At 42.1% G+C, this 14,708-nt stretch overlaps 1 protein-coding gene across 2 annotated transcripts in view; it reads right to left on the reverse strand.

Annotated features, from left to right (window-relative positions):
* Positions 1–376: 376 nt before the first annotated feature.
* The window catches only part of anapc1 (anaphase promoting complex subunit 1), a 167,657-nt gene continuing 153,325 nt past the window's right edge, over positions 377–14,708 (reverse strand). For both annotated transcript variants that reach the window (XM_052025123.1, XM_052025124.1), the window contains 3 exons: positions 11,996–12,191; positions 1,699–1,833; positions 377–722 (listed from right to left, as the gene is read on the reverse strand). In XM_052025123.1, coding sequence (XP_051881083.1) covers positions 607–722; positions 1,699–1,833; positions 11,996–12,191 — 447 coding nt within the window. In that variant the 3' untranslated portion in view covers positions 377–606. The remainder of the gene's footprint in view (positions 723–1,698; positions 1,834–11,995; positions 12,192–14,708) is intronic.

Raw genomic sequence — 14,708 nt, forward strand, 5'->3', positions numbered from 1 at the left:
CCCTCTGTGTGAAGAAGTTGTCCTCAGGTCCCTTTTAAATCTTTCCCCTCTCACTTTATACCTATGCCCTCTAGTTTTTGGTTCCCTTTCCCTGAGAAAAAAGACTGTGTGCTTTCCCCCTATCTGTGCCAAACTCTTTGATTCTTTTGAGAAATTTTACTGCCTAAGCTGCCTCCTCACACCACAACCTCCAAACTGGTTGTCTTTTCCTTTGCATCTCCAAGGAGCCTGCAAGGGTGGCTGGTAGCAGGGAGTCATAGAGTTGTAGAGCATGGAAACAGGGAGGAGCATAACCTAACCATGACTGTCTCAAGGGGACCAGCTGGGATTCTCTTATCAGTTCTTTCCACGGGTTAACAAACTCTGCATTAAAGGACAGTGTCACAAGCAACTGCAAAAGTAGACGTCTTTATTCACAGATTCAATCCATGTTTAGTCGACAGATACACACCTATGACTTGATGTTAACACACAGTAACAAATGGTAGGATTTACATTGTTTGCTCACGAGCTTTAGTTTGAGAACAATCAACTCCATTACCAGACTGCAGAGATTCCACTGGCAGTCCTACTGGTTCTAGAGCTGTTAATAAGGGTCAGTGGACATCAAACCAACATTGCCTGGGGATTACCGAGAATCACTGGAGCTAACCTCAACAACGCCTGTACAGGTAAACGTAGCTGGCTAAATTTCAGCAGGAGTTCTGAAAAACTTGTAGTACCTAAAGAGGAAAACAAAGATGCAGTGTGTGAGTGAAAAGACCTGCATGAATTTCATGACACTGCAAAATAGTTGGTATAATTTGAGAACAAATGCAATAAGATGTGTGAGCTTTCCCCTTATGAGATCTTTAATCAAAACACTATCTTTTGAAATCTAAAAGATTCCTGAGGATCTTTGGAAAAGAGCCTGGAATTCTTCCAGTGCCTGGTTAACATTATTTCCTCGGTCACCAGCATAAAAGGACAAGTTAACAAGTCGCAGACCACATTGGATGCTTGTTTAGTCCTGCGGCATCCTGGTGTGCAATGGGAATAAATGTGCAGCTTCTTGAAAATAAACGTTGTGTTAGGATCCCTCAGTGGGAGAGCTTCCTTGTTAATTCCACTGTTCTATCAAAAGATGTTTTCTTAAAATCAAAAGATAGTACCGCACAAAAGGTAGCATCTGGTTCATTGGGTCTCCAAAGGGAAATCTAGATGTTCTTGCCTTCCCATATTCCAGTACTTTTATCCCCTTTTGAAGGCTGCTATTGTACTTGTACCCAATACACAGTCAATCACTCGCTTTGTTGAAAAGATTTTCTCCATGTTGCCTCTGGTTATTCCACCAATCACCACAAATCCAAGCCCTTGATCATTCCCCTTACAGCCTTTGGAGATAGTTTCTTTTTTAGGTAGTCTTTCTAAACCCTTCAGGATTTCAAAAATTAAAAAGAAAACTCTCTCTTGATCCAAAACTGAATTCTAATCATATCTTTTTTAAATTTCCGGATTTATTTTATATATAATTTCATGATTTCAAAATAGTTCTTCAATGTCTCTTTATGTATTTTTCAATTGCAAACGGATCTAGAAATCAAAGCATCAAGAGAGTTCACCTTCAAGTATTAACCCAATTCCCTTACGAATGTCCCTCCTTAATCTACTTTTAGACAGTGCATCCAGATCAGACCTAGGATCAAGTTTTGTCCTTACCTTCAATTCCCGTTGCTGTGACTTGCTGGTGTGTTGGCACTGAATGATAGACCAAGAAACAAGCCAGCATGGCAATTTGCGATTCCTCCAAGGGCTGACTACTTAGGTAGGAATGTAACAGCACATCTCCCGACACTAAAAATTATAGGTCAGAAAGGAAAAATACAAAGATACTCAAATCCTTTTCATTCACATGTAGACAGTGACATTCCGTAACTAATTGCTAATACTGGCCCCCACTTCAGCATTCCCCTCTTTATACTGGCCATCTTCCCTCTGCACTCTCAGTCCTGATGCAGGGTTTTGACCCAAAACATCAGCAATTCCTTCCTCCCCCACAGATGCTGCTCCACCCGCTGAGCTCCTCCAGCAGTTTTTTCCAGCATCTGCAGTCTCTTGTATCTTCTGTAACTGATTCCTTGGTACTTATCCTTTGAGTATCACCGGCTCTCTATTTGCCAAGATAGTTCAGGGTATACTCCCCAAATGAACGAATGTTTCTAACTTCAGAACGCTTCCTCTTCTCTACATCCACTTCTAACAGTTAATTTGCCCTTTTGCTCTTGATCTCTCATTGTGTCACTTTCTAGAGCATAGCACAGTACAGCACAGGAACAGGCCCTTCAGCCCACAATGTCTGCACCGAACACGATGCCAAATTCAACTAGATCTCTTCTGTCTGTACATGATCCATATCCCTCCATTCTCTTCATATTCATGTGCCTATCTAAAAGCCTCTTAAACGCCACTATCATATCTGCTTCCACCAGTACCCCTGGCAGGGCATTCGAGGCACCCACCACTCTCTGTGTAAAAAACTTGCCCCGCACATCTTCTTTGAACTTTCCTCCTCTCACCTTAAATGCATGACCTCTGGTATTTGACATTTCTACCTTGGGAAACAGATTCTGACTGTCTACCCTGCCTATGCCTCTCATAATTTTACAAACTTCTATCAGGTCTCATAATGACTATAGGGCAATGCCAACAATTCCTTATCCATCCTTGGGTCAACTTCGAGACTCATTTCTTTTAAAATGAATCGGGTTGGTAAACTGCTTCAGTGCACATTAGAGGGCAGAGATTATTAGTCCATCGTTAATAGCCGCAGAATGAAGTCATCTCCCCATATTCGGTTCAGTTGACTTCGATGGGATCCGAATGTGCGTGAGTACATCTGGAGGTTGACACCCTCCCATGCAGTGACCAGGAGCAAAGAAAAGATTTAAGCCGCCAGGAGTGAACCATAAAGTGTGGAATTGTAGACACGTGCAGGGCGCATCTGGTGGCAGTGTTAGGTTTCCTTTCCTGAACAACGTTATTCAACCAAATGGTTTCTTAGAAATAAACCCGGACAGTCATTCTTGGCACCAGCTCACAAAGTAGTATTGGTGTTGGTTTAATATTGTCACTTATACTGAGGTACAGTGAAAAGCTTTTATTTGCATACCATCCAGCCAGATCACGGTATAAGTAAGCACACCGAGGTCGTAAAAAGAAAAACAGAATGCAGAATAGAGTGTTGCAGTTACAGAGAAAGTGCAGTGCAGGTGGACAAGTGCAAGGGCCACAACAGGGTAGATTGGGAGATCAAGAATGCAAGAGTTCATCTTTTAGCATAATAGAGGCCTGTTCAAGAGTCTGATAACAGTGGCATAGAAGCTGTCCTTGAGTCTGGTGGTTTGTGCTCTGAGCTTACCTAAGACAAAATTTTGCATGTGGGATTTGAATACACGATACTTGGTGATTTCTCAGCACCTCTTTGAAAGCTATTTAAGGCCTTTCTTCCCGACCATGCTTCACCTGTTTCTAATTCCTTCCAGAGAACTATAAGTTCAAACTAAGTAATAGTTGATGCTATGGGGACAACCATAGGCACGGTCCCACCCAATTAACTCAACCCAAAGAGCACCCTGGAATCCATCAGAACAGTCTTCTTTCTGATAAGAGCTTTTGACAGTGAGGATTTAGCGTTATTGATTTGTCGATCATCCTCCACAACAAAATCGATTTTCATTATCAGATTGTGATCGAAACTCATGAAGTTCACTGACATACTTCAGGAAAGGAAATCTGCTGTTCTTATCCAGTCTGTCCCCATGTGATTCCAGACCCACCAATGTAAGATAAGCTAAGATATCTTCATTAGTCACATGGTTGACTCTTAACTGCTTCTTTAGTCTGGGGCAATTAGGGATTGACAGTAAATGCAGGGGCATTACCAGCGAGGTCCACATCCAGTGAACAGATATATAGAAGCAAAGAAATGCCACTACATAGGCTACAGATGAATTCTTGATCTCCCAATCTACCTCATCATGGCCCTTGCACTTTACTTGTTTACCACAGCACTTTCTCTGTAGCTGCAACACTATATTCTGCATTTTATTATCTTTTTACTACCTCAATGTACTTATGTGTAGCATGATCTGCCTGGATGATGCACAATCAAAGTTTATCACTGTATCCCGGTACACATGACGATAAACCAATACCATACCATACCAAACTTGGAGTCTCAGGCATGGAAAAGATATGTCCTTTGGGGTTAAGGTGCCAGTAACACACATAAAGCAGTCTGGGCCACTCAGTTCACAGTGAGCCAGTCTTGTGGCCAGAATACAGCCTGGCTACCTGATCAGAGCCTGACAGAACTCGACCATATGTGTGGGTCTAGATCAGGTTTCCTTTGAAAAGAAAAGGTCCTTGGGCTAGAGTCAGCCCATCCGTTCATAGATAAATGCATTAATGCTCAGGACTTTTTAAACAAATGCATTATTACACACCTACATTACAAATATATAGAGTAATAGAAGCCATAGAGGGGTCCTGTAGTGTTAACTTAAATGAGTGTGTACTGTGTGCTTGGCCAGGAAGGTATTCAGGATGGTGATGACAGGATAGAGTTTGGCATCAGAAGACTTACAAGTCCTTGGGTATGGGTCAGGTTCAGATTGGCTGTGGTCTGGTTGGGTTTTAATTTTATACCTGATATCTCTATAATCAGAAGGATATTTTTAGTTCACCTTTTCTTTATGGAGCACGTTGAAGGTCAAAACCAGTCTCACAAGCCAAAAATACGGAGCTAAAACCAAGTGGTGGTGAGCTAGCGCGTGACCTGTTTCCTGTTACAGACAGCAGAGTGACTGGTGACAGGAAGTGTTGCTGAGGTTACATTGCTGCTGTCAAGTTGAGGGGAAAGGTTGCGATACTCATGAGGTCACTGTCTCTGCCTTCAGAAAGCCTGTTCCAATTCATTGTAAAATCTAATCGGAAATTCATGAACAATCACATCCTGGTTTGGGGAAAATATTTGAAACTGATTAAAAAATGGGGCAGTTTGTGGTGAAAATCATTAAAATGGTCAAACATACCAAATTAATTTATTAGAAACTAAAAGCTTCAGAACACTAATAATTGCAATCAAGGTTCTGTAAAAATATAATATGAGACATAACTCCTTTTGAGAAGTCACTGTGTATTTTCTCCAGCTGACCAAGTTATACACTGATGACTTACAAAGTCTGCAGTCAGTAACACTATACAAAAATGGGCTTAGACTCTGTCACAGAACAAGCAGGTAGTGGTAAAAGCAGGAAGCTTAATTTCAACACAACAGATATAAAACATAGGAAATAGGCTAATTAGCCCCTTGATCCTGCCCTGTCAATCAACAGGCAAAGCATAGAAGGATATGGACCCACTGCTGGCAAATGGGATTAGTGTAAATGGGCAAAAAGATTGGCATGGATGAAGTGAGCTGAAGGGTCCACTTCTGTGCTTTACAACTCTATGACTCTAACATGATCCAATCATGGCCTCAACACCACTTTCCGGCTCTCTTCTCAAACCTCTTGACTCCGTAGTGGTTTAAATGTCTGTTGATACCTACCTTAAAAAAAATGCAACCACTCCACCTCCACAGATCCCTGGGATAGAGAATTCCAGAGAGTCATGACCCACTGAGAGAAGCAATTCCTCCCCATTTCCATCTGAAATGGGCAACCCCTTACTCTGAAATTATGCCCCCCATTTCTAAATACCCCCAAGAGGGGAAACATCCTTTCAGCAAACACCCCGTCAATCCTCCTCAGAATCTTATCCATTTCAATAGGATCACCTTTTGTTCTCCTGTGCTTTAATGAGTAGAGGCCCAACTTGCTCAACTGTTCTTCAACCCAGGAATTAGTCTTGTGAGCCTTCCCTGCACCATCTCCAGTACAAGTGCATCCTTTGTTAACATGACACCAAAATTGTATGCAGCTCTAGTGGTGGGGGGAGGGGTGGCTCTCAGTATGATCTAGCTCCATTATTCATCTGTACTAAATATAATATTCATGACAAAATGTCACTGAGAAATCATCGGTCACTTCTGTTTTTAATACCATAAGCGCCAGTGACAACTGTTCACTGACGTTTTATCTCCTCTACCGACTGTCAGTTCAATGGGCCTTGGGTCCTCCACTATCCACATCCAGCATCCATGGAGTTAACTTCTTGGTGGTTGTTCAAGGATTAGGGACCTCAACCCTGAGCCCCATTCTGTCTTTACCCAAAGCCCACACATACTCATTTGCCAGCGAGGACCATGCCAGGAAGTATAGTATGACGCCGCACAGGAGCTGGCAGTGACTTTGTTCTTCAAGCCTGTAATGACTTTGATAAAGCAAGAGGATCAGTCCTCTGATAAATCTAAATGTGTTGAATCTCAATTGCCAAGGCACGTGTAACAGGGTGAATGGATTAACAGTGCAAATAGGTGTAAATGAGTGCCATATGGAGACGTGGCTGCAGGGTGACCAAGGCTGGGAACCAAATATCCAAGGACATTCGACAGTGATAATGGAAAAGCCGGTGGAGTAACATTGTTAGTAAAAGACGGTGGGAAGGATATTGGTTCAGACAATGAATATGAGGGGTCCGTCTGCCAGAGCCATGAAGTAGCAAGGGGTAGAAACCATTGTTGGGAGTTGTCTATAGGCCTCCAAACAGTCATAATAATATAGGGTCTGGTATCAAACAGGAAATCAGAGATGTATGCATCAAGGGTACGACAGTAGTCATGGGTGCATTTGGTGATATATTGATTAGCCAAACCAAATCAGCAGTAGTACTATGGGTGAAGAATTCCCGAAATGTATAGAGACCGGTTATTGGAGCAGTACTTTGAACGGATAAGTAGGCAACAGGATAGCCTTGACTGGGTATTATGTAAAAGAAAAGGTTAGTTAATAACCTTGCTGCATTAGGGTAGAGTGACCACAACATGATAGAATCCTCACTGAGATAAAAATTGAGGGAGTTCAATTCAACACTTGAGTCCCAGGTCTAAACAAAGGAAACCATGAAGATATGAGTGAGTTGGCTATGGCAGATTGGGAAGCTTCACTAAAAGGCATGACGTTGGATAGGCAATGGCTAACATTTAAGGAATGAATGCAGGAACACAACAGTTATGTGTTCCTGCTTGGTATAAAATTACAAAAGAAAAAGTGACCCAGCCAATGAATCAAGAATCATGGAATCCTACGACGGTTACATCAACGAAGGATGCTATTCATCCCACTTTTTCTGTGCTGGCTCTCTACGAGTGATTCAGTAGTTCCAAACCACTCCACCAGCCTCCTCTCTGTAGCCTTGCAATTTATTTTCTCAGTATACCATGTATATTTATCCAATTCCCTCTTGAAGGCCACAATGGAACCAGTCTCCATCACACATGCTGGCAGTTAATTCCAGATTCTAACCCTCTTGTGTAAAAAAAAGTTTTTCCTTATGTCACATTAATTCTCTTCCTCTTTCTTAACTATCTGTGACCTTTAGTCCTCAAAATCCCCCACCAATGGGAACAGCTTTCCACTCTCTACTCTGTCCAGACCCCTCATTATTTTATACAGTTCTATCAGATCTTCCCTCAGCTATCTCTCTTCAGAAGAAAAGGTCCCAATCTCTCCAACTAATCCCAGGAACGTTCTTGTAAATCTCCTCTAGACCCTCTTCAATGCCTCCATCTATCTGTAACATGGTGACCAGAAATGAATACATTACTCCAATTGAGACCAGATCAATGTTCCTCCGCCAATCACTTTCAATTTGTCCCTCCTCAGCCACAGAAAACAGTTCCTCTTTACTGAAATCATTTATGATCTGTCAACACCCATGTCAATAGAAACATAAAAAACAGGAGCAGGAGTAGGCCATTTGGCCCTTTGAGTCTGCTCCATCATTCAATAGGATCATGGCTGATCACCTGTGTCAATACCATATTCCCACTCTGTCCCCATACTCTTGATTCCTTTTGCATTGAGAAATTTATTTGTCACCTTCTTCAATATCTTCAGTAACTTGGCCTTTACGGCCCTCTATGGCAGCAAATTTTCACAGGTTCACCACTCTCTCAGTGAAGAAGTTTCTCATCCTAAATCTCTTGCCCTATAACCTGATACTGGGACCCCTTGTAGTAGACCCTGAAACAGGAAAAACATCCTCGCAACATCCAGTCTGTTTAATATGATAAGAATGATGCAAGTTTCCATTAGATCCCTTCTCATTCTTCTAAGCACCGGTGAGTACAAACCTAGCTGACAACTTCTTCTCATATGGCAGTCCTACCATCTCAGGAGTCTGTCTGGTTAACCTTTGCCAATCCCTCCTCGGTAAGTATATTCCTCCTTTAGGTAAGGAGACCAAAACTACAGAATTGGCCAAGGACTGGTAAATCCTGCATGCCTGGTAAATCTCCTCTGTGAAGTGATAAAATCCACCCTAAAGTGTAGTGTCCAGAAGTGAACATGTTACTCCACTTGGGCCCCAACCAGCAGTTTATGAAGGATTGGCATAAAACTTTACTTCTTCCACACTTGAGATTAATAAAACCAAGGATTCTGTAACCATTTCTCAATTTATCCTGTTATTTTCAATAGTTTCAGTATGTACACTTGTTAGCTTGTTTCCTCATCTACACCCAAAGGGTACCCACACTGCTGACTGTCGAGTGGGCTATCAGCAAACTTTATTGACCATTGTGACTTTTACTTTACTGGGCTACAAAGCGTAAATAGAAACTCAACTTCAAGGAATAGTTTCCATGAGACATTGTACTGTGTCTTCTCCTTCAGTTCTGATCATGGGAATCCACTTAAAAAATTACCCCAGTGATTAAACGCGAAAGAGCACAGATCGGAAAGACCTCAAGATCCAGAACTGAGCTGAGGAGGATTGTCAGGAATGGGAATGGTTTGAGCATTCTTGATTTCAGAAATGGCTATGTTCTCCCCCACACCCCTAATCCCACTGGAAAATGCAAATATAAGTACTGGCTGAGGAGAGAGGCAGACTTTGGCTGCAATATTTCAACAGGATCACCTATTGTAGGCTCACATGTAAAGAATGCCCACTGACATAAAGACCCTGGAGACTGTACTTGGGGATAAGCACTTAGGGATAGTCCACTCGGCAGGGTGGGTGCCCTTTGGGTGTAGATGAGGAAACAAGCCTGCAAGTGTACATACTGAAACTACTGAAAATAACAGAACAATTGAGAAATGGTTGCAGAATCCTTGGTTTTATTAATCTCAAGTGCAGAAGCAGTAAAATTTTATGCCAATCCTTCATAAACTGCTGTTTGGGGCCCAGCTTGAGTAACGTGTTCACTTTTGGACACCACACTTTAGGATGGGTTTTATCAACTTTAGAAAGAATGCAGAGGAGATTTATTGAATGCTATCAGGCATGCAGGATTTACAATCCTTAAACAATTCTGCAGCTTTGGTCTCCTTACTTAGCGCACAAGCAATGGCATGCCTTCAGAGCAGAAGAAATTGATAAAGAATTGTATCAAAATAGAGATGGAAAGCATACACCTTGTTTGTAGATTGAGTCACTGTAAAGAAAAACACATAGAAAAGTGTATTGTGTTCTATACTATAGGAATTCTAATTGCCACATTAACTCAGTTGGTCTCACCCTATCAGAGTTATTTCCTTTGTTCTCCTCTACCGTAACGCTTTACACACCAGTGACCTGGGTTCAATACCAGCTGTTGTCTGTAAGGAGCTTGTATGTTCTCCCCGTGTCTGTGTGGGTTTCCTCCGGTTTCTTCCCACATTCCAAAGACGTACAGGTTAGGAAGTTGTGGGCGTGCTATGTTGGTGCCGGAAGCGTGGCGACACTTGTGGGCTGCCCCCAGAACACTATGCAAAAGATGCATTTCACTGTGTGTTTCGATGTACATGTGACTAATAAAGATATCTTATCTTACCCTTCCCCACCTTCACTATTACTGAAAACAAAAGTGCTTTCTCTCTTTCCAAGTTCTGATGAAGGGTTTTGGACCCAAAATATTAACTGTTTCTCTTTCCCCAGATGCTGCCCGACCTTCTGAGGGTTACTAGCATTTTCCATTTTAAGAATGTAACTAGGATTTGAGAAAGACAATTTTTAAGCATATCAAACCACCTTCTGTACGTGAATTTTAAAACAATTTACACAGAACATAGAACAGTACAGCAAATGAATTTGCAGTTTGAATTTTAAACTAATAAAATAAAGCCAATCAAATATAATACACAGGATGGAAAATGTTTGTTTCAGGGGTCATAAATTGAGCTTTGTTTCCTCAAAGAAAGAGAATATTCTGAGCAAAATGTAAAAAAAAAATAGATTTTGAGTATTGGGCAAATTAAGCACCAAGAATAAACATGAAAATTCAAGTACATTTAGGCATTGTAGGAATTTGATTTAAACCAATGAAATGTGAAGTTACTCTTGACTCTGGCTTCTTTATTTGCTGACTTACTTATGAAGCTTAATGCAAATCTTGGATCACTTTACTTGGAATTTCCATTTGCTTAGTGAATTACTTGATTGACAATGTGAACGCCACACAGGCAAAATGACTGCAGCAACTATATTACAACATTCGGAGTTCCTGTTTGATTTCGGCAAAAAAAAGGGGAACTCGGTCATGGGCAAACCCAAAAATGAAGCTTTACTTCTTATTTCGTTAACTGCCCCTACATGTGGAGTGATGTGTGCTTGACTTTCGTTTGCCCTTGCTACTGTTTTCCTCTCCTTCGTTAGTTCAGTCAATGAAATCAGAAACAGGGCTCACTCAGGTCAATATCATGAATAAACTGCAGTGACAGAGGCCATAGGACTTCTGTGGAATGCCTCCTTAATCGGGTCAATTTATTTCTTCTGCCCACCTCTTCTAAATGACTGCCTGACAAGACTATGGTCACACTCCAATGCCTTGTCCAAGAGAGCACTAGTCTTGGTTGTGCCCTTGACTGTTGGCAAGTTATTGGATAGCTGACGGCTGTGGCTGGCTCTATCATCAACTGTTACCACGCATGGGCACCTTATGGCAGGGCCTATGAGATAATGGTTAGGAAGAAGGCTCGTTTCCCTGCCTACCCAGGAGTACTAGACTTAACTGTGGCAATCATGACTTGCTCAAGAAAAACTAATACAGCTTACTTCCTAGGCTGAAGTAAGAGTAGAAAACGCTAACTATGCTCAGAAGGTCGGGCAGCATCTATGGAAAGAGCAACAGAGCTAATGTTTCAGGACCAAAACCCTTTATCAGAACCGTGAAAGAAAACAAATTAAATTGCAGGGAGGGTAGGGGAGGAATGGAAAGGCCAAAGTGATTATCTTTGAAATGGTGAGAACAGGGTTACTGTGATGAAGCCATCTGGTTGATGGGTTAATGAGGGAAGTTAGATAGACAGTGAACAAACAAAGGGAGATGTAAAAGCTGTGAAATGCAGGGAAATCAGCACTGTGGGAAATGCCCTGTAAATCACGTAGCATCAGTGAAGAGAGCAAAATTATTACTGACAGCCAGTTCTGAAACAAACAGATAAAGTGAGCAACCAGAAATGATTGAATTCAACATTGAGCTCAGAATGCCGAACAGAAGATGAGGTGTTGTTCCTAAAGCTTCTGTTGGACTTTGTTAGAATAGTTCAGGAGGATGCAGACAAATACGTCAAGAGTTAAACCTTCAAGGGACGAAGAAGAAAACCCAGCAGAACCTGCCCCTCCACCAAAGTAGTCAAGCCCCTAACAGTCTGTAAGACAGTGTTTCAAACTGCAGAATTATCCACTTTCCTTTTCCCAACATATCACACATCCAAATTGTGTTTTTTTTATTTTAAACTGGCTTTAAAATGACCATATTTATATATTCTGGAGACAAAATATACAAGGTCAACTTTAAAGCTGCAAATCAACCCTACCCACAATACCCAGGAATGTCACTCTTATATACAAAACAACAGCACTTGCTTACCATGGAGCCACTGATCCAGGGTGCTATCTAATGAACTCTTCATGGCAAGGAGGAACTCGGGGTTGATAAGAAGTCCAGTGCTGCTGTTTTTAAAGTTATCCTGGAGTGAAACGGAGTTATAGAACTGCTGCACTAGTTTTATCTGCCACAACTCAAAGGTTTCCGACATTTCTTTCCGTTCTAGTCTCCTGACAGCCTGAAATGGAAAGAGTAATCATATTAATTAAGTCACTTTAACGCTCATCCCACTTAAGTGATTATACAACGCAGATTATTTGATTCTGAAGGCACTATTTCAGAAAATGCAGTGCAGTCACTGAAATGTGGTTCTTCCATTTGGATTCATCTTGTGATTTAAATGGCGTTCAGAATGTTGGACAGATGCTGGGAAAATGCAGTTTCTTTATTCTGGTCGTACTTGGTGAGCACCAATGGAAAAACTCTGCGAAAACGTCCAACCATCAGCTTCATTGGTGTGCCTACAAATCACATTTCTGACCTTATGATGGAAGGAAGGTCATTGACGAAGCATCTGAAGCTGGTTGGGCCCAGGAGACCACATAAGGACATCCTGCAGCGATGTTCTGAGGCACAGCTAACTGACTCCAACAACTACAACCATTTTGCTTTGTCTGAGGAATGAGTTAAACCTTCAAGGGATGAAGAAGAAAACCCAGCAGAACCTGACCCTCCCTGATTCCTATTGACTCACTGTTATTAGGGCTCCTTGGTACCACACGACCATTTGATAAACTATCACTCCAACTTTGGATGTGAAATTCAGCTTTGCTGCTTGTTTCTGGATCAAGACTGCATTAGGTTTGGGGCTGGTCCTAGTGGAATCCAAACAGGCGATCAGTGAGCAGAATGTTGGTAAATGTCGCTTCAAAACACCGTTGATGACACTTTCTATCTCTTTGCTGATTGTTGAGAGTAGGCTATTAGGCCAGGCATTAGCCAGATGGGATTTGTCCTACTTTTTGTGGACTGGATACACTTAGAAAATTTTCGCCGTGGAAGAGTAGATGATGGTGTATTAGATGCAATGCAACAGCTTAGCGGCAGCACATCTTCGCAACCACACTGGGATGTTGTCCAGTTTCATAAACTTTGCAGTATCCAGAGCTCTCAGCTGTTTCGTGATGTCATGTGGAATGAATCAAATTGGCGGATCAGTTTAGGTAATGATGGGAAACTCAGGGGGAGGGCAAAATGGATCATCCACCAGGCACTACTGGCTGCAGATCGCCTTACCTTTTGCAGTCACACTCTTACTGAGGATAGAAATGTTCAGCAGCTGGTTAATTATTCACCTCAAATCCACGAATGGATGTAGCAGGACAGCAGAGTTTTGATCTGATCTGTTGTTTCTGTGAAAGCTTAGTGGTATTTTGAATGCTCCTTCTGCAGTTAACATAAGTGAGCTCTATGTTGTAGCTTCAATGGGTTGGCACCTCATTTCTAAGCATGCTTGGAGCTTTTCCTGGTCTTCTACACTCCTCACTGAAGGATTCTTTCCTGGCTTGACAGTAACGGTAGAGTGAGGGACATGCTGGTTTTGAGGTTACTGATTGTGGTGGAATACAATTCTGTGTTTCATGATGCTCAGTTTTGAGTTACCAAACCTAATCAATTAGCACAAAGGGAATGTCATACACTTGATGGAGGATGCTTTCAAAGGGAATATGGGACTTAAGTCTCCACAAGGACCATACAGTGATCATACTTAGCAGTGTCATGGATAGAAGGTATCAATCAAATGGGTTGCTACGTACTGGATGGCATCGAGCTTCTTGAGCTGAGGAAGGACAGTAGCAATTAACAGGTTTACTTGTCTGTGTGTGATCTCGTGCCACGAGACCATGGGGGTCACTTACTCAATTATTCTGCTGTGCCACCTTTAGTAGCCTGTTCTGCTGGTGGAACTAGATGTATCCAAGGAACATGATGGAGGAGACTGGAATGTTAATGGAAAGGAATAATTCTGTGATTACACAAGGGGTTCTGCAAATGCTGGAATCTGAAGCAACACACATAAATTGCTGGAGGAACTCAGCAGGTCAGGCAGCATCTATGGAGGGAAATGAACAGTCGACATTTCAGGTCGAGACCCTTCATCAGACCCCCTTTGGATCTGTTATTCTGAACCCCCTCCCCCTACCTTTTTATTCTGGACCCCCTCCCCCTACTTGGTATTGGTATTGGTTTATTATTGTCACTTGTACCGAGGTGCAGATACATTGAATTAGTAAAGAGTGCATTGATGTAGTCAGGCAGCATCTATGGAGGGAAATGAACAGTCGACATTTCAGGTCGAGACCCTTCATCAGACCCCCTTTGGATCTGTTATTCTGAACCCCCTCCCCCTACCTTTTTATTCTGGACCCCCTCCCCCTACTTGGTATTGGTATTGGTTTATTATTGTCACTTGTACCGAGGTGCAGATACATTGAATTAGTAAAGAGTGCATTGATGTAGTACAGGTAAAAACAATAATAGTACAGAGTAAAGTGTCACAACTGCAGAGAAAGTGCAGTGTAGTAAGGTGCAAGGTCACAACAAGGTAGATCGTGAGGTCATAGTCCATCTCATCGTATAAGGGAACTGTTCAGTAGACTTATCACAGTGGGGTAGAAGCTGTCCTTGAGCCTGGTGGTATGTGCCCTCAGGCTCCTGTATCTTCTACCTGATGGAAGAGGACAGAAGAGAGAAT

The sequence above is a fragment of the Pristis pectinata genome, chromosome 10 (assembly GCF_009764475.1).
Source record: "Pristis pectinata isolate sPriPec2 chromosome 10, sPriPec2.1.pri, whole genome shotgun sequence".
Classification (NCBI taxonomy): domain Eukaryota; kingdom Metazoa; phylum Chordata; class Chondrichthyes; order Rhinopristiformes; family Pristidae; genus Pristis; species Pristis pectinata.